The sequence below is a fragment of the Rhinocladiella mackenziei genome, assembly GCF_000835555.1.
Source record: "Rhinocladiella mackenziei CBS 650.93 unplaced genomic scaffold supercont1.7, whole genome shotgun sequence".
Classification (NCBI taxonomy): domain Eukaryota; kingdom Fungi; phylum Ascomycota; class Eurotiomycetes; order Chaetothyriales; family Herpotrichiellaceae; genus Rhinocladiella; species Rhinocladiella mackenziei.
In genome coordinates this window covers 777,402-803,042 of record NW_013550598.1, presented here as the reverse complement: position 1 = coordinate 803,042, position 25,641 = coordinate 777,402, and the positions used below count along the sequence as shown (strand labels likewise).

Genomic DNA, 25,641 nt, shown 5'->3' with positions numbered 1-25,641 from the left:
TGATCGCTTCCCGTGGGGCGTTTCGACTATGCGAACCATGGTTTCGGCAACTTCTGTTGGGTCAAGCATCCTGTGGAAGCACCCTTTCTGTATGGATCTTCCGTGTACTCCGTGGCAATGCCTTCGTCAGCCGGTTTGCCCATATTCGCAAAGAAGTTGGCTCCACTCAAGAAAGGCGCGGGAACAAATGATGGCAGTCTCTATGCCCCACCTTGCCGGCTTGCCCACATACGAGACTGCTAAAGGACCCATGAAACGAGGTGTACCGCCTTTGGTGCTCGAGGGATGATGTCCACGTGACGACTCCGCCAGCCTTACGCATATGCGGCAGGACAGCACGATTGAGCCTCCGTACGCCAATGGCACCAACGTCAAGGTATTTCATCATCTGATCCTCTGTGAAAGTCTCTGCTGGGTCCATAACACCCAGTTCAGCGTTGTGTATGACCATGTCGATCCGTCCTCACTCCCCCATGACCTTTTCGACAGCCGCATTGACAGGGCCTGTGCCGGTAATATCGAGAAGCACCGTACGAAGCTCGACCCGGTTCTCTTGGGCAAAGTTTCGAGCAGCGGCCAGCTGTTGGGTATCGAATTGGCGTACGTCCGTGTAGACGTATGACCATTTTGTGCTAACAAACGTGCTGCTATAGAGTCAAAACCGGCCAATGCGCTAATGATGATAATCGCTTCTCCGCCCACGAAGATGAAATTTCAGGTGAGTGAATAGTATTATCCAAGGACGCGATTCGTCACAATGAGATGGAAATAGATAATGAGAACGGGCTTGTTGTTCCATATATTTCATTGTCCCTTCATCACAAGAATATCGTAATATTCAAAGGGAGAGGTAAAGATTGTGGGCAACATCGGACCATAGCTGCCCTCCTCCCACCGGGGGGTTTGGAGGGGGTTTGGAGGGGTTTATGTGAAAACTCAGCGGTCGGCAATACCGTTAAGCCCGTACCGGGCTTGGAGGATGATAATCTATGAGACCACCAGGATTGTACAAGGGCAAAGACTCTCCGAATCACTCACAAAGAGACAGAAGGGGAGAATGTTGAGAAATTGTCTGCCGTGGGCCCACGGTGGGAACAAGATGCTCTGTAAATGCGTAGCTATTTCATACTAGTAACTAGCAGCTAGGGAGAAGTCATCTTGGTATGATAGTGGGGGACTCCATGCAAGGCTGTTGGCTTGCTGATAATAAGTCGCTGATCGAGCATTCCGCGAGTGGTTGTGGTCGGAGGGGCTTCTGTGTTGTAGAGGGCATTGCGCATAATTTCGAGGGAGTCACGGGTGCATCTCCCTAAGAGATAAAGGTCTTCTCTTGAAGTCTCGATGGTCCTGATAACCACGATTGAAACCTGCAGACAAGCTTGGATTGTGTCCTGTTCTTTTTCCACTGATAGTAATATATCGTCGAGAAATTTGAACAGGAGGAACCATCGACTGGCCTAGTGCCTTGTAACCGAGGATGCAAGAGTGACGAAATCGACGCCCTTGTTGAACAGGTGCCAGGCTCTTCGTCATGATTCTTTCTTTTCGGAGCCCTCTTCGTTTTCTTCTTTATTCTTTCTCGTCCAGCCGTTTAGATAACCCGTTCCAGCGGTCAAGTATGTCGCAAAACCCAACCAGGCGAGATATGGTGCCATAAAGTAGGAGGCCTTTGTGTCAACTTTATTCCAGATATAAGTCAGATAGCCGACTAGCCCAGTCAAAGTGACAATATCTAACATAGCTTCAATGGGCCTACCCAAACCGAAGAAGAGAGGCATCCAAATGACGTTCAAACCAAGTTGGATAGTGTATAGGGTAGCACCTCTTCGCGTGTTCTCGACCGTCTGAGGATTCATGCTGGACATCCCCATTGTCCAAGCTCGGTGAGCGGTATATCCCATCATCGAGTACAAAGTTGCCCAAGCTGGGGCGAAGACCCAAGGCGGAGGTCTGAAAGGTGGGTGCTTCAAAACCATGTACTGTTCTTGTGCGGTCCTGAACTTTCCTCGCTCTTTCGCAGCAGGATCCGAGAAATTCTTTAGGGTCATCTTTCCAGGTTGTGATACAAGGCCGGATCCAAGGCCTAGTCCGAGGGGAAGAAGGATCGAAACGGGAGCACTTGAAAAGATGGAGGCCGGGAGAGTGAGGCCTGGTACGTAGGCCATTTTAAATGCCTTGGGAGGGTCGCGCTCGAGCTAGTCAGATGGTCACAAATACGGTTGGAAGTCTAGGATTATTGCGTCTTCGATACTCCTAGCCCAATAGACCGATCAGTTACTCGAGCTTTGAAATTATTGAAAGTACAGACAACCAGGTTTGAGGATACTTATAGATGTCGGACGGAAGTTCCCTGTACCGATGACAACAATCGTCTGACAAGAGAGCAATCTTTGAACTAGGCGCAGATTAGCCGTTCGGTCGCTGTCAGACTGGGGTTTCTGCATTTGCAGTGAAAATGGCAGTGCTGAGCGTCGCTTTTGGCCTCCTTTTTCCACCGCACGTGATTGTCTACCTAGAGGTACGTAGGAAGAGGACGATCTCGGGTCTAGGCTCCTGGCAGCCAGCAGACAAACCCTATCTACCCGTATCCATTGAGTCGGATCCCTTTGAGTCACATGGTGGGGGATGTTCAAGCTTGAGGCATCGAACTCTGGACCCGCCTATCATGTACTACATACTGGTACACAAGACCAACAATGAGGTATTCCTCTACGCCGTCCGCTTATCTCCTCTGCACAAGTACCGACTTAGGAAACTTACACCAAGGGACAGGCCTAAATGACCCACTGCGTGCCACCCATTGCTCGCTTCGATTATCACGGGTACAACGGTTATGTCGTGTCCCGGACCTCAATTTACGATAACGAACTCTCATCGCCATCATCCTCGATTGGTTCCAACACCGATGTCAAGTTCACCAAAGACCCAAAATCTCCGTCAGACGCCATTCCCATGGGGGTACAGTGCTCCTAGACAAAATAGATGGACTCACGTTGCAATATTTTGGTAACATGGAACATTCTAATGGTAACTCAACTCTTTCTCCTTCTGGGACGATTTGAGAGTCTCTCTGATCGCCTGAGAACAGGAAATATTAAGCCACGCGCATGTATGACATGTCATCTGCGAAAGATTCGATGCGACGCCAGCATCAAGGGAATTCCATGCTCCCAATGTCGGAAATCCGACATGCAATGTCGCGAGTTGCACCGTAAAAAGCGGCGAATTAATGCCCTGGAGCAGGCGGAGACATCGACCTCAATATCGTAAGCCCTTTTGACGTCCGCGAAAAGGAAAGGATCGTAATGATTTCATGAGTTAACGCCGTTTTTCTTGCACAGGGCAACCGTTGTACAAACTCCCATGCATGCACCCATGAACAAATACCAAACCCTTGGAGAGGGAGACTGCGAACCTCGTCAGGTGGAGGTCATCGGCACTGGCGACATTTCAAAGGTTGGCTCCATCCTGCTGGAGTTTTTGTCCCAAGACTTTGACGAAGGCTCCATTGGAGATTATCAAGCAACCTTTGTCGACGACTATGCTTGCGTGGTCCGGATGCTGGGGCCGACCTTTGGCAAAGGTTTCCAACCTCAAGTGTACCATTTCCGAGACGCACCTTTCATCAAACGCGAAAACGGTAGCATCCCCCGTGTCCTCAACGACGGAGAACATGCGGTCCTGAGACAGTACGGCTCCTTCGTCATTCCCAGCTCCAAGATTGCGGACGGCTTCATCGCCGCGTTCTTCGATCGAGTGCATCCCACTATGCCGGTCTTAAACCGAGCCGAGTTCTACAGAACATATTTGGAAACCTCGTCCTCTCAACCCGTCAAGCTGCCGTTGTTGCTGTTACAGGCCGTGATTCTATCTGGCTCTACCGTCTGGAAGCATCCCGACCTCAACCTTCCCCCCGATGAGGTCTCGTGGCGATTGTTCGTAAGGGCCAAAGCACTCGTCGAGCAACGATTCGAGCAGGACAGACTAGCCCTGGTCATTGCACACTTGCTCTTCAGCACCTTCACCTGTGACAGCTGCGACGATACCAACCAAAACATGTGGCTTTCACTGGGAACAGCCATCCGTCTGGCTTTTGGTCTCGGCATGCATCGGGATCTCGGCAACGCAAATGCCTTGCCGGAGCACCGACGACAGTGGAAGATTACATGGTGGACGTTATTCCTACACGATGTACTATGTTCGTTCGAATGGGGCCGACCCCGAGCAGTCAACCTGGACGACAGCGATGTACCTGAGCTTGTCGAGCGAGACCTTCAGCCCGTGGAGCCCGGAGCCCTCTCGTGCGTCGAGCACACCGAGTTTTTCCTTCAAAGCATCGATCTGTGTTTCATCATCAGCACCTGGCTGGACTCGTTGCGCCCGGGAGGTCCCGCCAAGCGACGCGCCTCGCGCAATGGACGGCCAAACCGAGAAGAGCAGACCCGCCGTTGCTGCGCCGAATTGTCAAATTGGTACACCAACCTGTCGCCCGCGATGAGACCACCTCACTCTCGCCGGTCACACTATTCTCTCTGGTCTGGAATGCTCAACATGTGTTACCACGCCGCCACGCTGAGATTCTATTCCCGCGACCCGGATGCCAAAGGCAAGCTCCACGATGCCGCAGTCTCGATCAGCCAGATCTGCGTCGACCTCTGCGAACAAGACTTGATCGACTCGATCTGGGTGTACGGGATCCATCAACTGGACTTGGCTATGTGCCAGCACGCCCGGGAATCCCGAGACGACGACCCCGATGTGGCCGAGCAGGGTCTACAGAATCTGCGGACCTCCTTACCCATCCTCGAGCGACTCAGCACTCGTAGCTCCACCGCAAAACAAGGCTTCATCTTCCTGAAGGAAGTGGCCGAGGGCAACGTCATGCGAGAGAATCTTGCCACTCCGATGCATCATCACGAGTCAACCTGGGACGCGGACATGTCACGGTGGCACCTCCAGAACATGGAGTACCCAGGATTTGAAGGATACGACGGGCTGTCAGCGGACCTCTGGACTTTTCACTCATTCGACTTGTCAGATGATACCTAGGTGTTTTTTGGAACTCATTTGTCTACCTTCTATCAGTCTATGCATTTCTCGCAGCATGTACCAATATAAGGAAGGCGGTATCATTTTGCACATCAATTTCCTCCCTAGGTATAGTCCACTTGCTCTTACGGCACTCTAGACCGTTCCCTCATGATCTATGCTCCCGGGTTTGCTTTGCAAGCTGCAGGTTGAAGGCGGCATCGATTCCCACCTCCATCTTCTACGACATTATTAGTGAAATTCACACATGTCATCGTCCAGAGAAATGAATGACGTACAGGGCCCTTGTATCTGTCATGTCCTTTCCACAGCCAATATGCACTGGAGAATAGCACAACAGCACCGATTATAACGGAAGAATAGTCTGTGAGATCACCAGTATACCAGCATGTCAGCAAGGCATCCATAGTTGGAAACAGTTAGGATTCCTTTTTTTTTTTAAATTGTGCTTACTCATGTTATCGGCGTGGACTGGCATCGTGAAGGGAAAGTCAAAGAAGATGACCATAAAAACAATCCAAGCAAGAGCGATGGCATTGACCGCCGGCCCTATCTTATTGCCGAGCGAAAACGTGGCATGTTCCAGATACTTTCGACGACCGAAGAGCAGAAGACCGATAGGGAACGCGAAGGAAATATTGGCTAGCAGTACGTTGCAGCCGACAAGGGCGTTGAACGCGGTAGAACTCCCCAGATAAACGCACCCAAGAACGGCGACAATCGCCCAGCACAAGATTGTAGAGTTCACAGGCACCTTTTGGCGGGTATCGATCGTGCTCAGCCTGGTGGCGCAAGTTAGTGGGCTAAGAAGACAAGCCAGGAGGGGGGAAAAATTCCAACAAATCGCTTCCACGTTAAAGAACGAGAAGAAGAAAAATTGTTGACGTACTGTTTGCTGAAGGGCAGAGCCTCATCGCGCGCAAAAGCCCATATCAGACGGCTTGCCGTTTGCTGCGAGCCCAGGATGGCAGCAGTCGTCAAATAGAACAGGACGGACAGTAAGAAGATTGAAGCGCCTTTACTCTCAGTAGCTTGGTAGAAGATCTCAAGGATGGGCACACCAGTACTGGTGGCGAGGATCTTATCCAGATCAATCATGCAGAAGCAGATTGTGATGGCGGTGACGATCAAGGTGACGAAACCAATACAGACGGTGCTGATGAGGACAAAGGGCAGATTTTTTCTTGCATCTGGATAGACAATAATGTTAGGCTTTTCCGTCTTTCTCCTTCATTTTATCCTGTGCAACAGAAGATTGTTCTGTTGGGAGATTAGAATGCTAACCTTTCATCTCCTCGGCCATGTGAACGGCACTATCCAAGCCCCCGTATGAAAAGGCAGGATTCGTGAGGCCAACAATAAAGGCAATTCCGTTGGACTTCCAGCCCGTGTTGTTGGTGAAGGTTCCAAACACGAATTTGGCCGAGTTTTTCGGGAACGCGGTCCCGAGCATGGTCATGTTGACAAGGAAGAAAGCCGTCAAACAGATATAGAATCCGGTTCCGTGGATGTAGGGGAGAGCCTTTCGTCCATACGCGTTGACCACGGAGCACAGCAGGTTGAAGGCCTGGTAAACGACGAACCCTTGCCATCGATGGTACGTGATGTCAGGGTGCGTCAGAATGATCATGGCCATGAAAAACTGGCCTAGGATAACTGTGATCGAAGCACATACGACACACCACCCCACCGCATTGAAATAGCCACAGAACCAACTGAGGATGGCGCTGTACTTCTTGGGTGAGAGCACGGCCGTCCACTATGACTAGTGTCAGTACAAGAACCCAAAAAGAAAAGAAAGAAGAGAGCCACGTCAGAGGCAGGCTGCCACTTACATGATATTGGCCACCCGATGTGGGATACGCGCTGGCGATTTCGGCCAGCGAAAGAGCCACTGCCATGGTGAATATGGTCACCGCAATCGAGCCGTAGATGAGCATCACCTGTAAAACGTCATTAGTTATTTATTCTCTCATCATAAGAAGGGAGGACGACTGACTGTTCCACCGCTAGAAATCCCAGTTGCAAGAGATCCAATGATACCTGACCAGGAGTCCACAATCATGAAGGAAAAGGCTAGCAGGGCGAAACGACTGTAGTTCCGCTGCAGAACAGGCTTGTGGCCTGTAAGCTCCATCAAGTCCAAGTCGTCGTCCTGAATAACATCGTGTTGATCTGCGACGCCTGAGGGGGGCCCTGGCTCACTGACCACATCCTCTGACGCTGGTACCTTGATGTCGATGGGAGTCTGTTGAACATTCATCGTAAGATCTTTTCGGGGTCGATGTGGTAACCGTTTGGGGGTGGGCTCCTTTTCTCCCTTCGTCTTTGGTAAAGACTCTGCTGAACTCTTATATTCTAACTGAATAGCCTCGACCGGTGTGTGTATGGACCCAGAACTCGCGAATTTGTGGAGACTTCCTCGGCGACATCGCGGCGTCGGAGCGGTGATGGGCGCACGATAGATCTTTTCCTCAAGATAGACCTATCCGCATACGGAACACTGAGTGGCATCGCAGTCCCCACTCCGGACCTTCAACGGCGATATCAAGGAGAGACAAGCAAAATGCAAGGCAAGCTGGGGGGCTATTTGATGAATATGCCTCCGGCTCCTCGTCAAGAGTGCTTGGCTCGATATTGATATTCGGACCAGGTCAACTACTCTCCCTTTCCCGCGCCCAACTTTAGTATATCAAGGTTCACCGGTTCTTATCTACGCGCTGAATTTCCTCAGACTCGCCCGCAGCTGGTAGCTGAATTTGATTTACGGCTGAGAACATGAGTCCTAGCGCCAATACCGTCACCACGACTCGGAAGGTAGCCCCCCCGGCTAATAAAAATCATGTGATGAAGCCGCCTACCGTCAAACACAATGATGTTTACATATCCTATGAGAAGATTATAGATTCCCACACCAAGAACTGGCCCCCTCGCCGGCGCTACGAGGTACCAGAGTACAGCACAGAAGCCAATCCTAATGATGTTGTGGAAGGATTGAAGCGCGTGGGGGGTGTTATTGTGCGCGGCATCGTCTCGCAGGAGGCCATCGCCCAGATGGAGAAGGACATGAGACCTTACCTGGAGGCCGACACTCCATGGGAAGCCAGCAATGATTTCTTCCCGCCGTCAACTCGACGTGCTTTTGGATTGATCGGCAAATCGAGGACTGCCGCCCTCGAGCTCATCGGCAACGAGCTTTACCAGAGCGTCTGCGACAAATTCCTTACCACCAAGGCGTACCCGCAGTATGGAGACCGCGATAAACTGACCGTCTCCCCGCCTCAAGTCAATAATACCATCGTCTTCTCTGTCCGCCCGGGAAACAGCTTCGACCAGCCTCTCCACCGAGATGATGACATCCACTACCCGAACCGGTCTCGGATCGAGTCGTATCCTGAGCCGCCCAACTCGCGCGAATATGGCATTGGATTCTTTGTCGCCGGTACCAAAACGACACGCGCCAACGGAGCGACAAGATTCATTCCTGGAAGCCACCTGGAGGACACCACGCAGCCTCCCAATGAGGCAGACGCCGTCTATGCCGAGTTGAACCCCGGAGATGGCTTCATCATGTTGTCTAGCTGCTACCACGGCGGCAGCAAGAACACAACCAAAGACGAAGAACGCCTTGTCTTCAGCTGTTTCATGACCAGAGGATGGTTGCGTCAAGAGGAAAATCAGTACCTGGCCGTCCCGCTCCAAGTGGCTAAGACACTGCCGTTGAGGATTCAAAAATTGATGGGCTACGCCATTAGTGATGTGAGTATTGGATTTACTTTCCCAATCCGTGGTCGTGACCTGTTGCTTACGTGGGAAATGCAGCCGATGCTGGGATGGGTGGATTTCAAAGACCCTCGCGTTGTCCTTGATCCTAAGGCTGACAGAGTGGCTCACTATTAAGGAGGGGACTCCAAGTTGTTCGTGTCATTCTTAGGACATCCAGTCCGTGCTCTCGCTCAGTGGATAAAAAATTTGGAATGAGACTTTGACAGGGTCAAAAGCACAGGACACAGAAATACCGTTGTCTATGTCACGGTCAGCAAGCAGATAGGGAATAAGTTGCTAGTATTGACCAGGTAATATATTCTCTACGCGTATGTATAGAGCAGGTTATAAACATCGCTGAATACGAAGTTACTATCGATGGAAGTGGTAAAGGAGTGTGACGTATAGACGTATCTGGTAGGTTGAACACCTTATACATGCTGTCAAAACTTCTTATGCAACCTGAATTGAAAGAGTGCTCTAATGAATGCAGGATAGAGCCCATCTACATACCTATCTAAGTAGTGTCTGTCAACGTTGTTGTCTGTGCTGCAGCCTGTCAATGGTGTTGTAGCCTAGAATACAACCACCCTACAGCATACGTGGCAGCCTGGCGAGAAGCTTTGCTGAAACTCTGTCTAGCCCAGCGGTGAGCTCGGCTTTCGCATGAATACCATGGCTGGCCCAATTCTACAGCGTAACGACAGGCAGAATGATGCGTGGGAAGAAATATTGGCGATTGCTGGGCATCTACTGGATCTTGATAGTGAAAAGAGTGAACCATGGCCAGAATTTGAACACATCGAGTACCTCACCAAGGTCCAAGTCGTTCCTCGGCTTCTCATACGATTGCGCTTCGTTATTGAGTTTTCTGAACAGGTGACGTTGGCTTATTCGACAGTCCACGATTGCATCAGAGACGTCCATTGAAGTATCACCTGAGAGCTGGATCACTACTCGCCCAATAGGCACTTGTCTAAGACTTTCGATTGAGAATTCATTGCCGGATGTCTGGAAGTCTTCAGCATGTCTTTACAGGAAGTTGACCACGACGACGGTGATACGGAGGCGCTCTTGATGATGACATCGGATCCATCACACAACATCGACCATATTCGCAAGCACGCAATTAACTCCTTGTGCTCGGTAAGCCCTGGAAGCAATGATTCAACTCCATTAGTTAAGCACAGGACCGGGCTTGTTTCCACTCAGCGAGCATATTTCCATACATTTACCACATGGTCGAATCATTCACTTCCCATCCTCATCCAGTTCTGATTCATCGGCACCGAGAAAAACGACCGACGCAAATACGACAATACACGCCGGTCTCATGGTCTCCGTCTTCACATTTGGAGAATTCATCATGGCGCATCATTGGGCGCACACAAGTGATCGAATTGGAAGAAAGCTGACTCTTCTTATCGGATCGCCAAGTGCCATCATTTCTGCGACTGCCATTGGCTTTTCAAACTCCTTGTCCCTGTAGCTGCGAGGTCATTGGCAGGTCTGGTAAATCCTAATTTGGGTGTTGTGCAGATATTCGTGGGAGCTAGTAGAGAAGGAGCACCAAAGTAAAGTGTCCGAGATATTCATGATATCAAAAATTACCCGGGGACCAGTGAAATGTTTCTCTGTCATTCCTTTCCTACGAGGGCTCGGGTAAGTACTTCTCCCTTTTGAAAACAAGCCAGTAATGGGTTGACGCCTTCTGGGTTACAGAAAAGTTGGGGGCCCGATCATTGGGGGATACCTTACAGAATAAGTCAAAACCTACCCTTTTCTGTTCCGTCCGAATTTAGGATGGGATAGGTTCTCGCGTCTGTCGTTAAATTTCGTGGTGGTCATGTTTCTCACGACCAGCCGTATTCTCTGCTTTTTGCTCCTGGAGGAAGTGCACGTCGAACTACGAAGTCGGACTGATATAGGCCGTCGGATATCGATGGGCATTGGAAACCTCCTGAAAGACAAAGCATGGGGCGGCAGGAAGAACCAAGACAAAGGGACGTACGTGTTGATCAACACGCCTGAAATACCACCGAACTTGACGACATCGTCACCGACGCGGACGAGAGCGAGTGGGATATCGGCCAAAAGACGAACCGCACCACGCTAGCCGGCATATCTTCACCAGTTAGGACTGTCTACAGATTCTTTTCATCACCAATACAGGGATACGTCAAAATCGCCACTCTCACGACTGTGCCTATCTTCCTAGGAATGCCATCGAACCCATTGGTAGGCAGATAGTCCACCCGTTCTCTCCAGATGGCCGGTGGACTCGGCCTCAGACCCAAGGCACCAGCAACATGCTCCTCTCGCAAGCCGTTGCAGCTATCGCTGCCCAAATACTCGTCGTCCCCAATATCATTGAGCAATGGGCCCTTCTGCAAAGTTTCCGCATGGCACTATTGGCTACGATCTACGTTTATATTCTCATACCATTCGCTACTGCGTTACCTTCTCCTTATTTAAGCATCGCTGCTGTGTCTTGGATCTCTAGATTTGCGCACTTGTCAACGGACCAAGGACGACTTGCTCGGCAATAGTGTGAGGCGTCCTCCCCAACAACCGCTTCGAACTAGACTTGATGCTGTTCTAATTTCTTTTTTCTCACAGGATAACAAATACATCGCCCTCGCCGACGTATCTGGCCACCGTCAATGGCGCAGCATCTTCATTGGGCTGTCTCGCTCGGATCTGGGTCCCATAGTCTCAGGCCCACTCTTCCGTGACCAGTCCCTATCTATAAACGCCTGCTTGCATCAGGAGACAAAATAAAAAACAGTGTAATTGCCTGTTTGCGTCCTCCAAAAGCGTCGCATCTGTGGATCATGAGTCCCTTCGTTGTTCCGGTTGCTCCTCCCCTTCTTCCGTTTTCCCTTGCTCAATTGGAATACTCAAGGACGAAGAGCCCGAAGACCCTGATTCCACAGAATTCGAGGGTGTGGCATCCTCAACGGACCTCGAGACGGCGAATTGACTCTTCCTCCTGATAATGTAGCCGTATCTGTAGAACACATACGGAATTGGTGCCAGCAGAGCGCTTATGCATGCCAGAATTGTGAGCGTCCAATGGTGACCAATATTCTGGTAGAATGGAATTCCAACAACGGTCATGCCGCCGGCACAGCAGTATCGGACGAGTGTTGCGAAAGTGAGGGCACTCGCAGCGTATGTCTCGTAGCTGTCGATCAGATACATGTATGAGCTGATGAAGATGGTGATCACGCCATAACCGAACAACACGGACGCCAGGATGGGCGACCAGATGGACACGTTTGGATATGCAGTCCAACCCATCCACAGGAGGGAAATGGGGATGGCAGGGGCGCCACCCAGCATGGCAAACCACAGTCGGACTTCAGGATCGAATTGCTTTTTGCCCTGGGCTTCCGCCCTTTGCTGTGCTCGCAATGTTCTTTGGTAGATCCACGGGATCACTACGCTTCCCAAACAAACACCGACGGCGATGCCGACAAAGATTGTGTTGGACAAGCCCTGTGAGAGATTGTATGTCCGGCGGAAGATGTACTCGTAACCATCAAAGAAGGTGAATAGAACGACGTAGAGGACGGACATGTAAAGAGTGATCAAGAAGATGACAGGTTCGTAAAAGGCCATGATGAAGGGACGAGGCAGGGCGATCCTCAAACGTGTCGATAGCGGGATGCGCTCAATCTCGTGTTCGGCGTAGTATCGATCGTCTCCGGTGATCTTCCGCAATTGTGTTGCCTTCCAGCTTAACAGCAAGGGTGAATATGTCTCTGGCTGGAAGAAGAACGTCAAGAAGAATACGACGCCAGCAGTCAGAAGAGCAACCCATTCCGCCCAGCGCCAGGTATGGAGATATGGTGATTCTGGAATCCACGCTCCCATCACCGGGCCCAAGGCAGGGCCCAGAAAGCCCGGAAACGAGAAGAGCGGAAACATGTATGTTTTCTCGAGAGGTGTAAACATGTCAGAAATGGAACCTCCGGCACAGACGAGAGGGGAAGCACCGCTGAAGCCGGCAAGGAATCGAAAGACCAGTTGAGCACCGATATTTGGGGCCAGAGCCGACGCCATCAACCAGATGCACATGAAGGCAAGAGACCCTATATATGTCATGTTTCTCCCGATGACCTCGCTGAACGGGCCGCAAATCAATGCTCCGAATCCAAAGCCGACCAAGAATATTCCAACTGCCAGTGTTTCGACAATGTCGCTGACCCCCAGATCTTTGGCGGCTTGAGGTAGCACCGCACTATCGATGGGTGCGGCGGCGCCCACCATAAATGCAATGAGTGATATGATTATTGTCGCGTAAAAACGTTTGAAGAACGGCCAATTGCGCGGGTTCAAATCATCGTCGGGTCCGTCCCATTCGACGACAAGGATTGGCCGCCCATTGACGACACGGGTCTCTTGGCGAGATAGGCATGGCAGTTTTCGAACAGCCACAACGTCGGATTCAAGTTGTCTTTGAAGTTCACGCCCTATCCGGCGGTATTGGAGGTAAGTTTCCATTTTGGTTCTTGAGTTCGAGTTGACCGCTTGATACTGACAACTGAGACGAAGAACTTTGAGAGCAGCTGGACATTGGGAAATATATCCATGTCGTTGTACGAGGTGCGTAGCTACGATCTAGGGAATTTCCATACGTGGGTCGACACCCCCCCACTTTCCCCGCATGTCGAAGCTGACTTAACATGTTAAACCGGCAAGGGAAATTACATATTCGCTCCCCATAGAAATCGCGGGAATATTTCTGCAAAGAGCAACCCGCGGAGTTGACGAGTTAAAGCGGCGCAACCGCTCTGTCATATCATCCTCAAAGGAGTCGCGCGGTGACGGCGGGGGCATTCAGTTGGTGATTACGAATGTTGGTTTTGATTGTTGTGACATGAGAGCCTGGCTGATAAATCAATCATGGAAATATTCTGTTGCTTGGTAATTAGATGGAATCGAAAGTATATGCATCTCGTCTCTGCCCTTAGAATAGATGAATCAAAAAAAAAAAAAAAAAACACACACTTCCACTGCTCTATTTTACAACTTTGATGAGGGTGGTATCGAACTGGGGGCTTGGATGGGTGGATGGAATTCATAGACTGTCCCAGCCGCTTCCTTATGGCTCCTGCATTTATAGATCTTATGTCTTTTCTGTATCTGTGCACTTGTCAGGCCTTTCCTGGCCCTCCTCTGCTTCTGTATACCAATATGCATCCTCAAATACATGAAATATCTGTCCTGTGACTCTTGTCTGTGCAAGTATTTGTTAGGCCGTTCCGAGCCCTTCTCTGGTTCTGTATGTCTGCATAGGATTCGAGGCACCGATGTGACCATATCCTTCCCTTCTCTTTCGCCTCTCCATCGCGTACTTGTCAATTTCCAATACCGTAAACTGTTGTCGGGCAAGAAAACGGAGCACCCAAATCCGTTTTCCATCGTGGGGCGTATATGAGATGGCGCAACTCCCTCTCACGTACTGTGGCTGTGATATTTGGTGTTTCGTGAGGTTCCGAGGTTGATTTTCGACGCGTCGACGCGATGTTGATAGAAGATGGTCGCGTTGTGAACTGTTCGGATGCTTCGCCGACATGACATTGGGACTAACTAATTAGCGTAAAACTCTAATGGATCTAACCACCCGGAAGCCAAGAATACCCTATCCTGACGCCACACCAGTTTGTTTGTTTGCTCAACTGTCCGATCCAACTGCAAATGCTCATCTTGGAACAGGATTTCGACTCTATCGACGGTGGAGCGCTTGATTTGTCCTCGAAGTTCGATGATTGGAGAGTCTTATCTAGTTGCTACGCTGAACTGAAACGTTTCCTTCACAAAGTACGTGGCCCACTGTCGAGACGAAGTTACAGCCGTATCAGAGACGTCCGGATGAACCCTGCCAGATGCTCTACCCAGGATTCATCAAGATCAGTAGAGTCTTCGAACGTTGGGTACGCTCCACTAATTATTCACTCATCTAAGATACATTCTCTGGATCAAAGAAGAACTGGAGATTAATCATCTTGGTTAAAATCAACCCGGCAAATGATAGAATACCTGTCCCACGTTGCTAAAGACCTCTTCCCAAGTCCTTCAAAATGACACCGCCTACTCTCACACCATCCCGGTCCTCATCCTCTCAAAATCCCCAGCTCATCTCACCTGGGCCCCTGACACCGTCATCTTTCTCCGCCTTCGGCACCGCCATCTCCGCCCCATTCTCCGCCTCATTGAACAACGTACCCAAGTCGATTCCGCAGCCAATACACTCACCACATCAACCCACCGCGGTTTTCGCGAACCAAAATTCCGCCCTGAAAACCTCGCCGATCTCGCAGTTCGCCAACAATTACCCGCCGGCCAAACCAGGTGATCATGCGGCCTCAACCCCCCAGATGAGCATGTTTTCTTGCTTTCCCCGGAATATCAGCGGCGTGGGGATCGAGAGGACCGACACCGGAAAGATGGTGTTCAAGGTCTCAATTCTCGAACGGCACCCGTATACCACGCAGACATTTAGTCCGCTGGGCCTCTCCGCCTCAGATAGGTCGACGGCATTTCTCATCATCGTGGCCCCGTCACTCTCCTCCCCGGCCACAGCGACAACGGCTACGGGCCGGACCGTTGGGATATCCAATCCCCCAGATCTCTCGCAATTAAAGGCATTTGTGGCGCGAGGCGATCAGGCAGTCACGTATGGACCGGGCATGTGGCATGCACCGATGGTCGTAGTGGGTCAGCGGAGGGTGGATTTTGTGGTGACGCAGTTTGCCAATGGCGTGCCGGACGATGATTGTCAAGAAGTGTTGCTGGGTGACAACGCGTTGGGCGTGGATATAGGGACGCTTGGTTGGGAATTAAAAGCGAAGTTGTAAAGATCAATCTGCGTAAAAGGTCCGGAGCAAACACATGGTGGTCGGTTGACATGAGAATCAAATGACATTCCGTCGTCTGTTCTCGAGCCGAATCCCATGTTTAGGTTCGCAACACTTTTCGGGGAGGGGGCAAACGCCTGGTCCACGCCCATATGCGGAAGGGGGTATCATATTCAAAGCGCAAATGGCCAACGACAAGCCAAATCAAGACTAGCTCATACAGAGGTTCATGCCCCTGAGTCAGCCCAAAGGGAAATCGACTCAACCTACGATTTTCCACCTTCAAGTTTAGTGACCAGTCTCTTCATGGCCACCCACTCATCCATACCTGCCTCACCATTACCACACTGTAATCCCTTTCCGACATCAAAGACGGTGACCACGCCGTCCAATCCGCCCACAGCAATATGACTGCCACGTCTTTCTTCCCAGGCCAGCTTATTCAAACCTTTGAATGGAACGATTCCATTCCGGCCTCTTGTCGGACTGGCTTTGGTGATGGGCACCTCCAAATCATAACTCAAGTCAAACACCTCCAGGTCACCAGAACCTGTGACACAGGCGAATACTGATGGTTTATGAGGCGCCCACTTTGCGTCATAGACGAGATCTTCGCGAGCAAGATTGAGAACGGGACTGACAACTGTCGGCGCTGGCCCAGTTGCCGAGGTCGTCATTGCGACGGCTGAGCCGGAGCTTGCCGCTGGCCGGATGCGCCATAACTTTACCGACCAGTCGGAGCTAGAGCTGAGAAGGAGATCGCCTAGATCCACTGGGCCTCGGGCGGGATGAAATTGAGAGCTCATGACCGGTGCGGTATGACCACGATATGCGAGGCGAGTGTCGACTCCCGCTTGCGCACCGGCACGGTCGTATCGATGGCAAGGATAGATACTGCCTTCTTCGGTACCGACCAGGAAAAATGTCGGATCGGATGCCGGGAAACTCATGCTCGTAGGGGCTAGGTCATCTATCTTGGCTGGAGCTGGAGTGTTGAGAACCAAATACTCCTGTGCTTGAGTAAGCATATCGACAGACCAGGAACAGACAACGCCGTCCATGGAAGCGGTGAGAATGTTGTGCGCATTCGGTGTGCCTACCACACTGATGCTGTAGACGGGATGAGTATGACCGAGATGAGACCCAGACTGTGGTGTTTTCTGGACTGGTTGACCGGTCCGTCCGGAAGTTCGTGTGTCCCAGAGACAGACCTGCCCGGAGTAGCAGCCACCGATTACAAGATTGGGATGGAACGGAGAGAACCGGGCGGAAAGGACGTCTGACGACGCCATAAAAGTGTATTCCGGCCGGGATGGGGCATGAGAGTTCCAGAGAAGGACCAGCCCGGCGGGTTCATGAGGGGCGGAGGGATTTTTGGTGTAGGAAGACAAAAGCAGTTCATTAAAGTGCGGTGAGAATTGAATGTCGGAGACAATACGTCTTCTGGTATATCGATCAGAAAACAATTGAAGAGACTCGCGTAAAGAATGGGACTTTTTGCTGGTCCGTGGATAAGGCGTGTCGTCGTCGTCGTCGTCGAATGTGGAAGCTCGAGTATAATCTGCAAGCAGGTCGTAATTATCGTCCATGTCGAGGGCACGCTCAATGACCTTGGAAGATCGCTCAACAAAAGACACAAATTCAGAAGAAGCGACAACAGCATTCAGCTCATTGGCGGTGAGGGTCCTTAAAGGAAAGCGCTGTTGGGAATTTGTGGACATTGATGCAATTGAGTCCCGATTCAGGGTGGCCCTGACCTCCTCTTCGATCTCTTTTCGGAGACTCTGTCGAATCTCTTCATCTCTTTCTTGATCGCGCCTGGAAAGCCGTCGTCTCGAGCCCAATGATAATTCATCGTCAGAATGGTCTTGTGTGGGGGTGGCCTCTTCGGTGTATGGCTCGGTTTGTACGCCTTTGCTGTATGTGATGTACTCCTTTTTGTGCGCTGCCGGTTCGTGAGCAACAGCGCCTTCGTAAACGGGGAGCGACGTAGCGGCAATCTCAGTCTGCGTCGACGTCGATTGCATGAGCCTTTTCGGAGATGGTTCAGCGTCATTTTGAGGAGTGATTTGTCCGGTGCCTTGAATTGAATTCGGTCTGCTTCCTCTTCTGCTCGGGGACGCCGTGGAGTCTCTCTGGCGATCGATTAGGCTGGAAACGAGGTTGTCAATTTCAGATCTTCGCTCCTCCGCTGTCTTCCCCGGCGAAGGGGTCTTGCCAAAGTCAGCATGACTTCTCGTTGGACAAAATGCTGACGGTCCTACCTCTCCAATACTCTGTCTGCTGGAGGCGTACTGCTCCTGGCGTAGTACTCTCTGTCGCTTAAGCTCCTCAAGGCGAGCCTTTTTGGCCAAAAGCTCGTCTTTCCGTGACGACATGATCGGAACTGCCAATGGTGATTGGCCTGGAAAATTGAATGCATCTGAGAAAAACACGACGGCCTCGCAAGTCGGTTCGCGAAATGTGACGGTGGAATTCGCGAGGTCACGTGGTTGGCTGGGGGGGGGGCAGGGATGAGCTCCGGAAAGAAACCAAAAATGTTCTCGTTTCGAGCTTTTACAACGACCAGCCTCTCACAACAGCCTCTTCCCCTCGCGTGCGAACATCTGCCCTTCGCGTGCGCCGTTCATTCACAATGTCCACGTCTCAGGGTGTCAATGTATGAACGCCGTCACCTCGGTCCCTTTCCGATGTTTTGCAGTTTAACATCTGAAGCTTGGAATTGACTATTGGCAGGTACTCCGGTATTCAGCTCTTATCGCTGGCATATTTTACGGATTCACACACCAAAGGGCGATCACGGCAAGTAACGCAGCTGCCCATGCCCAAGCGGAATACCAACACAAGCTTGATTTAATACAAAAGGCCAAACTGGAATGGGCTAAGAAGACGTTACCCCCCCAGTCGAAGACAGCAAGTGGTGACAGTATGTGATGCGACGGCATTCGCTGCGAAAATGCTCAAGGCACAAGACTGACATGGATGGTAGTCATAACGGATCCTGAAGATAAAAATTTCGATCTCGAGGCATACCTGACAAAGCTTTCGGCTGAGAGTTGAAGAATGAGCCAGCGAAGATAATTCCGAATCTTATCGAGAAAGCGCAGGACACAGCATCAACGGAGATGGATACAGTAGACATGGCATTCATCTGAATTGATACCCAGCGGTTTGGTCTCAATGATGGCGCTGTGCTGTGATTGAGCGAAAAGAGGGAAAAAAAAAAAAAAAAAAAAGAGAAATGGACAACCCATAACCAGCTTGTACATACACCTATGTGGCAGATTGTGCCTGTAAAATCATGATCAATTTGACATGCAATGCGAGGATGGGATATTCTCGTTTCGATTCTGATTGACTGTACCAGTGTCGGATCTACAGCGAACAGATAGAGGCGAGAGATAGATTGATCGGAGAATCAGGTGTCTTTCATTCACAGCTCCGAGTGTTCAATAAAGGCTCTTGCATTGACGACCGGCGACGAGTGCCATCGTGGTTCTCCCAGCTGGATATCTTTTGGAGAACCCGGAGTTTGTCAAGACTCACGCATTTTTTCCCGTATATTCTTTCCCCATGGACAAATTTCATATGAAGGAATTAATTGTGCCCTCGAACCTTCTTACGGAAAGATCGTTAGAGCACAATCATGAGTAGCAAAAATCCATGTCATCCCCACGGGAATAACGGCCAGGATTTGTGAGGCATCTTCGCAAAAGAATTGTTCCGAAAACCGTCGTCGTCAACTAGTGAACGATATCGGCACATACCTTTCTGGCTTTGAATTATGACTGGGTTGCATTAGTTTGCAAATGCTGGACAGCTGTGCAAGGGCATTTGGTGGATCGCAGTCTGAAAACCAATCACGTGAGGTCCACGTATTCTCCGGCGCTATTTAGGAAACGGACAGCTCCAGGTACCAATTCCCGACCCTGGGCCAGCGGAACCGCAATTCCCATCTGTCCGGTCGCTTCTAGCCATCGCCCCAAGAATTCTCACCTATCGACCGCCCTGATGCTCAACAGAATGCTACAAAATGGGATATATCAGATACCACAAGGTTAGGTCACCTCCACATTCCTCCCTGCTTGTCCCTGGGGATCTTATCGACCAAACAAACCGGGGTTCCGGAAAATCAACGCCTAGGGTTGTGACAAAGGCGTAGAAATTCCAGCTTCTACTTGGACCACTGGTGGCACTTGTCGATGACGATGGCCACCTAGGAATGCAGATCAATCAATACTATTCGTCCTCAAAGCATCGCTTCTAAGTCACTGTTGCAGGCCGCAAACCCCCGTTCGAGCATCAAAGACTCCAGCACCCTTCAGGCTTTTGGATCGCTCCCCCCTCCAAAGCAATGCTGGTCACTAATGAGAACAAACGACAGTCCCCCCGGACAAAATCCGGGCCAAGCTGCCCAAAGTAGGATCCAAAAAGGAACAACCCAAAGTCACAAGGGGTGGTGATTGATCGTTTGCCGTCTGCCTCCTCCCAATACTGGTAACATGCTCTGCATCTCCCCTGGCCTCGATGGGACGTAAATGGGTCGATCGGCATACCCAACAACCGGACATCGTGAGTGCCAATGTAAAGACTCATGTCCCGAGATCGAGTCAGCAAATTGTATTGGCGCCAACCCCGCAAACATAGCCCTTCCGAGAAGGCCGCAACCAAAAAGTGTTTGCGTATGCCAAACCCAAGTTGAGGAATCGTCAAGACCGCCAGGTCCTGGAGATCGAGACTTGGACACATTTCCCCAGTCTAGTGTCAACGACAGAAGATTCAGATCTCTGGGGATGAGGACATTGGAAAAGCATGATATTGCAAAACCAGTGTCAATGAGTTGGCCCCAAAGATCATATTGCAAGTTTCGCTCGAAACGAGAGGATATCACCACAATTAACCTCTCTGACTTTTTCGTACCCCAGTATTTCCCCGCAGCCAGATTGTAATGTGTGCTTTTTAGTTCCCATGTTAGCTTGGAGCTTGAGCCCACGTCGCCACTGACCATTGGTCAGAAGACCGATCGCTTGAGATGCATTTTGAGCTTTGACTGAATCAATGGATGAAGGGCTCTCCTGCCGTGGTGGACTCTGTCTGCAGCCTCAACTGGCCAATTTCCATCCCTGGACCCAAACCTTTCCCCTGCTGTCCAACAATCAACCAATTTTGCGGCTTGCTTGGGTCTCCACCCAGAATAGCCGGGTATGGTCATTCGGCTGAGCGGGTTAGGGGGTCTCCCCTCCACCGAGAGGAGAAAATCAGTCGATCTGCCCATGAAAAGCTGCTGTCGAATATATTTATTTTACGTTGTCTCCCCAGTCATCCCTTAGTGAGTTGGCTGTGCTTGTGTTTTGGTGTTCCTCACCTCGTTCTTCCAAGCCCCGGTGTTCATTGTCACCTTGCCTCACGTTTTTGGGTTTGCATATTGCTTTCTCTTGGTAACCTGATACTTTGTTCTATACCTTGAAAGACTTGCCATCAACACCTCTGCAACTGCAAAGATGTCGAATGTGCCCGATGTTGAGAAGGACCATGCCGGCAGCGATTCGGTCAATGGTCGATATGACCTTCATCATGATCATCACGACAATGACACTGCCCTCAAGAGAATCCGGACGGCCGGAAGCATCTCTATCACTCCGGAGCTCTTTGAGAAGATTTACCTTTCCCCCAAGAATCAGGTTTCCAACAACATTCGATCCACCTTTGGGAATCCCACTCCTCTGTATGTCGACCCCAAGCATCCCCAGGTTTCTTCTACTGATCCAAAACAGTGCGCTTGTCGGTTTTCTACTCTCTTTGACTCCTCTTTCCAATATCCTGCTCGGATGGCGAGGTGCTGGAGGCCTCGGTGCAGCCGAAGTGTGAGTGAAATCAAGACAACCTACCGACGAGTTCGACGCTGATGCCTTTCTCTAGTGGTGTTTACTACTTTTTCGGCGGTCTTCTCATGGTGCTGGGCGGGCTTCTCGAATTCATTTTAGGCAACACTTTCCCATTCGTTGTGTTTGGCTCATTCGGTGCCTTCTGGCTGTCGTTTGGAGCGACCTTGACTCCTTATTTCAACGCATCGATCGCCTATGATCCCGCGCATCCCGCTCAGTCATCATCAGATCCCGTCTTCGCCGCTACATTTGCCTACTTCCATGTCTACATGGCCGTGTTGTGCTTCATCTACATGGTGGTGGCGATCCGCACCAACATCATTTTCGTCCTCATTTTCGCCACTCTGGTCGCTGCTTTTGGTGTTCTCGCTGCATTCTTCTTCCAAGTCGGTGAAGGCGTTGCCAATACCGGACTTCAGCACGCTGCCGGAGGCATCACCTTTGTGACTTGTCTGTTGGGATGGTATCTCTTCTTTGTGCAATTGCTGGCAGCAGTGGACTTCCCTCTCAACCTTCCTGTTGGTGATTTGAGCCGATTCATCAAGGGTGCCAGTGAGAGAGCCAAGGGCGAATAAGTGGCAAGAGGTTTCGGTGGTCAAGGCGGCGTGGGAGAGATGAGATGGTGGGATTTGCTTGCGAAGTTTGTAAGACAACGAAACGAGATCAAAAGTGTTATGTGAGAGGATGAGGATGGAGTGGAATGGACAAAAGAGTTGCGGATATTAGGAGCACCTCACAGCGCAGCCGCCGGTGCGGGTGTTATTCCAGCATTGCCATAGTCATGCTTGGCTAGCTGTTGTTTGTCACAATTGCTCTTGGAAAAATATCCCTCTAATCATCGAATGCGACAATTGTTTCTCTTGACTGTGCGACCACGGACAGAATTCTTTCTCGAGGCATGATTTTCCGTCAGACTAGCTTTGCAGGGGATCAACGGGGGCCCGGGAATAGCTCCAATCCCGAAGTTGTCGGACAAGGCTGTGCAACTGGCACGTAAAAGACGGTGAGAAGCGACACCGGAAAAATCAGGGACGTTTTGACTTTGTTCTAGCCTTCTGTAGGTCAATAGTATGTTGTATAGCCTTCTTAACTATTAACGACCAGTGGTGACGGTGACACGACTCTGTCCTTTTTTGGGTCTTCGAGCATCCTAGTCACAACAGACAACCCCAATGGGTCGTGGAGTCCCCCAGAGCAGGTAAGGTTTGGGCTCCCAAATTTCCCCTCGTCCGAAAGCTCAGGGGGCCCCGACGGAGTGCCCACTGGGCTTTGGCTCAACTTACCACAGATGAAACAGGGCCCCTTAACTTAACTCAAAAGATCCCAACGAGCTGACTCGGTAGTGGCGTGCTCGTTGTTTGTTACTGGGGTTGGACGGTGGGCCGAGAACAGGGTCTACCCTTCTAGCCGACCTCCCATGGAAATAGTTCCGAAGGGCAGATACAAGGGTTGATACAAGCCGTCTCGATCTTGGAAGATCTGTCTAGGCTCGCAATGGAATCTTCAGTAGAGGAGGTTCCTTCACTGAAGACTGGAAGTATGATGGTTGGATGTCGAAGGTCACCATCAGATGCCTGGTGCCGGTACCGGTGGAAAGTAATTCCGGTACCGATGCCAAGACGTGTTCTTCACCGCACTGGGACCTCAACCGTCGATATCGACATTTGACAACGACAACGGACGGCTAGACGTTCAAGTTCCTCCTGTCATTCATTGAGTCGTCACACCTGATCATATCAGGTCAATATATATTCGAAAGCAAACAAGGGGGTGGGAAAAGGAAGATCATCGATCACCCCACAGCTGCATGGTGAACAGCCCGGTCTTTTCTGTTATCTCAACTACCCGAGAAGCATTCAGAGCTTTATCGTCTCCGGCATCCCATCGGAGCTCCAACATATTTTTCGGAAGGCTATCTTGTGGTACCTATTTCCGCACCATGGCCACCAAGATCAACACCCCTCGTGACCCTAACACTCTTGCAAACTATAACTATTGGCGCACAGTTCATACCTTCACCAAGTTTGAGATCGTGTTTGACCAGCAGAAGCTACAAGGCAGTGTCATCCACAGCATTAAATCAATCACGGGTGGCGAAACTGACGAGATTCTACTTGATTCAAGCCATGTACAAATCCACAACGTCAAAGCTGATGGCAAAGCAGTCAAATGGGAATTCCTCCCTCGAGCAGAACCATATGGTAGTCCGTTGAAAATTCAACTCAACCGAAAAGTCGGACTGGACGAGAGAGTCAACATTGAAATCGATCTGGAAACAACTCCCTCCTGTACTGCTCTACAATGGCTGACACCAGCTCAGACTTCGAACAAGAAACACCCATACATGTTTTCCCAATGTGAAGCCATTCACGCCCGATCCATTTTCCCCTGTCAAGACACACCAGATGTCAAAGCAACATTCGACTTTGAAATCAGATCCCCCCTCCCCGTCATCGCGTCTGGTGTTGGCGCCAAAGACAACCCAACCTCGCCTTCGTCAGACGGTTCAGCACAACTGTTCAAATTCCATCAAGGAGTCCCCATTCCCTCGTATCTCTTCGCCCTTGCCAGCGGCGACATCGCCACCGCCAAAATCGGCCCTCGAAGCATCGTCGCCACTGGGCCCGAAGAACTTCACGACTGCCAATGGGAACTCGAAAAAGACACGGAGAAATTTCTGAAAGCCGCAGAATCCCTCGTCTTTCCCTACGTATGGGGCGAATATGACGTGCTTGTCCTCCCTCCCTCCTTCCCCTATGGCGGCATGGAAAACCCGATCTACACCTTCGCCACGCCGACCATGATCTCCGGCGACCGGCAAAACGTCGACGTGATCGCACATGAACTCTCGCATTCCTGGTCCGGCAACCTCGTCACTAATGCCTCCTGGGAACACTTCTGGCTCAATGAAGGCTGGACCACATACCTCGAACGGCGCATCCAATCCATCGTGCATGGCGGCGATCGATGGCGCGATTTCTCCGCCATCATCGGCTGGAAAGCCATGTCGGACTCGATCGAGCAATACGGGCCCGACCACGAATTTACCAAACTCGTTATCGACCTCAAAGGCAAAGATCCCGACGACGCATTCTCCAGCATCCCGTACGAAAAGGGGTTTAATTTCCTCTATTACATCGAGAAACTCATTTCCAAAGAAGAATTCGACAAGTTCATCCCCCATTACTTCGAGACATGGCGTGGAAAATCCCTCGATAGCTACGAATTCAAAGCGACTCTTCTGAATTTCTTCAAGGACGACGACAAAGTTTCAACCAAGTTGGCCGAAATTGACTGGGACACGTGGTTCTACAAGCCTGGACACCCGCCCAAGCCAGACTTTGACACCAGCCTGGTCGACGTCGCGTACAAACTCGCTGAACAATGGGAGAAATTCACGCGAAATCCAAATCCGGACTTTGGGCCTTCCAAATTCGACGTGGATGGCTGGACCGCGAATCAACTGGTCGTATTTCTCGAGTGTTTGCTCGCGTTCGAGAGACCCCTCCCCGTCCCGCATGTGAATTACATGGGTTTTATTTATGACCTGAAAGAAACGCGGAACGTCGAAGTCTCGTCGCGCTACTACCAGGTCGCGATGCAGAGTGGGGACTTCTCCATCAAGGGCTTCGTGACCAAGTTGCTAGGCGAGGTGGGGAGGATGAAGTTCGTACGGCCACTGTTTAGGGGGTTGATGAAACTTGACTATGAACTGGCTGTGCAGACGTTTGAGAAGAATAAAGACTTTTATCATCCGATTTGTCGGGCTTTGGTGGCAAAGGATTTGTTTGGAACGAAGTAAATCAGAAGGTGGTGAGGGCTGAGGTGAAACTTGAGATCAAAATTGGTCCGGTTGACGTCTTTGTTAACTTTGAACTCGACTTGCTCGGATCGCAGGGGCATTCCCTGGGAGACGGAGCAGAGAACATTTGGCGCTCGATGATTCCAAAAATCCACAGTTGCGATGTGATTAGTCGCCCAATAAAAGCGAGTTCCAGATATTGCACTCGCCCATTTCGGTAGTCTTCCGCGCTAGAATGCGTGATGACTAGATTGGTCAACATCCTAATCGAGGC

The 25,641-nt window shown here is 50.7% G+C and overlaps 11 protein-coding genes across 11 annotated transcripts; 7 read left to right on the top strand and 4 right to left on the bottom strand.

Moving 5' to 3' along the window:
* Positions 1-322: 322 nt before the first annotated feature.
* Z518_09109 (uncharacterized protein) lies at positions 323-726 on the top strand (the record flags this gene model as incomplete). The annotated part of the gene is made up of 2 exons (XM_013413066.1): positions 323-600; positions 654-726. The coding sequence occupies 2 exons, from the start codon at positions 323-325 to the stop codon at positions 724-726; spliced, it is 351 nt and encodes a 116-aa protein (XP_013268520.1).
* An 803-nt stretch (positions 727-1,529) lies between these two features.
* Positions 1,530-2,165, bottom strand: Z518_09108 (uncharacterized protein; the record flags this gene model as incomplete). The annotated part of the gene is made up of 1 exon (XM_013413065.1): positions 1,530-2,165. One exon carries the CDS (start codon positions 2,163-2,165, stop codon positions 1,530-1,532), a length of 636 nt encoding a protein of 211 aa, XP_013268519.1.
* A 1,210-nt stretch (positions 2,166-3,375) lies between these two features.
* Z518_09107 (uncharacterized protein) lies at positions 3,376-5,049 on the top strand (the record flags this gene model as incomplete). Its single annotated transcript, XM_013413064.1, has 1 exon — positions 3,376-5,049. One exon carries the CDS (start codon positions 3,376-3,378, stop codon positions 5,047-5,049), a length of 1,674 nt encoding a protein of 557 aa, XP_013268518.1.
* A 148-nt stretch (positions 5,050-5,197) lies between these two features.
* Positions 5,198-7,312, bottom strand: Z518_09106 (uncharacterized protein; the record flags this gene model as incomplete). Its single annotated transcript, XM_013413063.1, has 7 exons — positions 5,198-5,269; positions 5,328-5,413; positions 5,503-5,831; positions 5,939-6,239; positions 6,334-6,808; positions 6,885-6,992; positions 7,049-7,312. 7 exons carry the CDS (start codon positions 7,310-7,312, stop codon positions 5,198-5,200), a joined length of 1,635 nt encoding a protein of 544 aa, XP_013268517.1.
* Positions 7,313-7,827: 515 nt separating this feature from the next.
* Positions 7,828-8,949, top strand: Z518_09105 (uncharacterized protein; the record flags this gene model as incomplete). Its single annotated transcript, XM_013413062.1, has 2 exons — positions 7,828-8,808; positions 8,872-8,949. The coding sequence occupies 2 exons, from the start codon at positions 7,828-7,830 to the stop codon at positions 8,947-8,949; spliced, it is 1,059 nt and encodes a 352-aa protein (XP_013268516.1).
* A 2,697-nt stretch (positions 8,950-11,646) lies between these two features.
* Positions 11,647-13,323, bottom strand: Z518_09104 (uncharacterized protein; the record flags this gene model as incomplete). The annotated part of the gene is made up of 1 exon (XM_013413061.1): positions 11,647-13,323. One exon carries the CDS (start codon positions 13,321-13,323, stop codon positions 11,647-11,649), a length of 1,677 nt encoding a protein of 558 aa, XP_013268515.1.
* Positions 13,324-14,903: 1,580 nt separating this feature from the next.
* On the top strand, positions 14,904-15,680 carry Z518_09103 (uncharacterized protein; the record flags this gene model as incomplete). The annotated part of the gene is made up of 1 exon (XM_013413060.1): positions 14,904-15,680. One exon carries the CDS (start codon positions 14,904-14,906, stop codon positions 15,678-15,680), a length of 777 nt encoding a protein of 258 aa, XP_013268514.1.
* A 266-nt stretch (positions 15,681-15,946) lies between these two features.
* Z518_09102 (uncharacterized protein) lies at positions 15,947-18,058 on the bottom strand (the record flags this gene model as incomplete). Its single annotated transcript, XM_013413059.1, has 1 exon — positions 15,947-18,058. The coding sequence occupies one exon, from the start codon at positions 18,056-18,058 to the stop codon at positions 15,947-15,949; it is 2,112 nt and encodes a 703-aa protein (XP_013268513.1).
* Positions 18,059-18,315: 257 nt separating this feature from the next.
* Positions 18,316-18,614, top strand: Z518_09101 (uncharacterized protein; the record flags this gene model as incomplete). The annotated part of the gene is made up of 2 exons (XM_013413058.1): positions 18,316-18,339; positions 18,417-18,614. The coding sequence occupies 2 exons, from the start codon at positions 18,316-18,318 to the stop codon at positions 18,612-18,614; spliced, it is 222 nt and encodes a 73-aa protein (XP_013268512.1).
* A 2,567-nt stretch (positions 18,615-21,181) lies between these two features.
* On the top strand, positions 21,182-22,140 carry Z518_09100 (uncharacterized protein; the record flags this gene model as incomplete). Its single annotated transcript, XM_013413057.1, has 3 exons — positions 21,182-21,405; positions 21,455-21,544; positions 21,600-22,140. The coding sequence occupies 3 exons, from the start codon at positions 21,182-21,184 to the stop codon at positions 22,138-22,140; spliced, it is 855 nt and encodes a 284-aa protein (XP_013268511.1).
* A 1,364-nt stretch (positions 22,141-23,504) lies between these two features.
* Positions 23,505-25,367, top strand: Z518_09099 (leukotriene A-4 hydrolase/aminopeptidase; the record flags this gene model as incomplete). The annotated part of the gene is made up of 1 exon (XM_013413056.1): positions 23,505-25,367. The coding sequence occupies one exon, from the start codon at positions 23,505-23,507 to the stop codon at positions 25,365-25,367; it is 1,863 nt and encodes a 620-aa protein (XP_013268510.1).
* Positions 25,368-25,641: the final 274 nt, after the last annotated feature.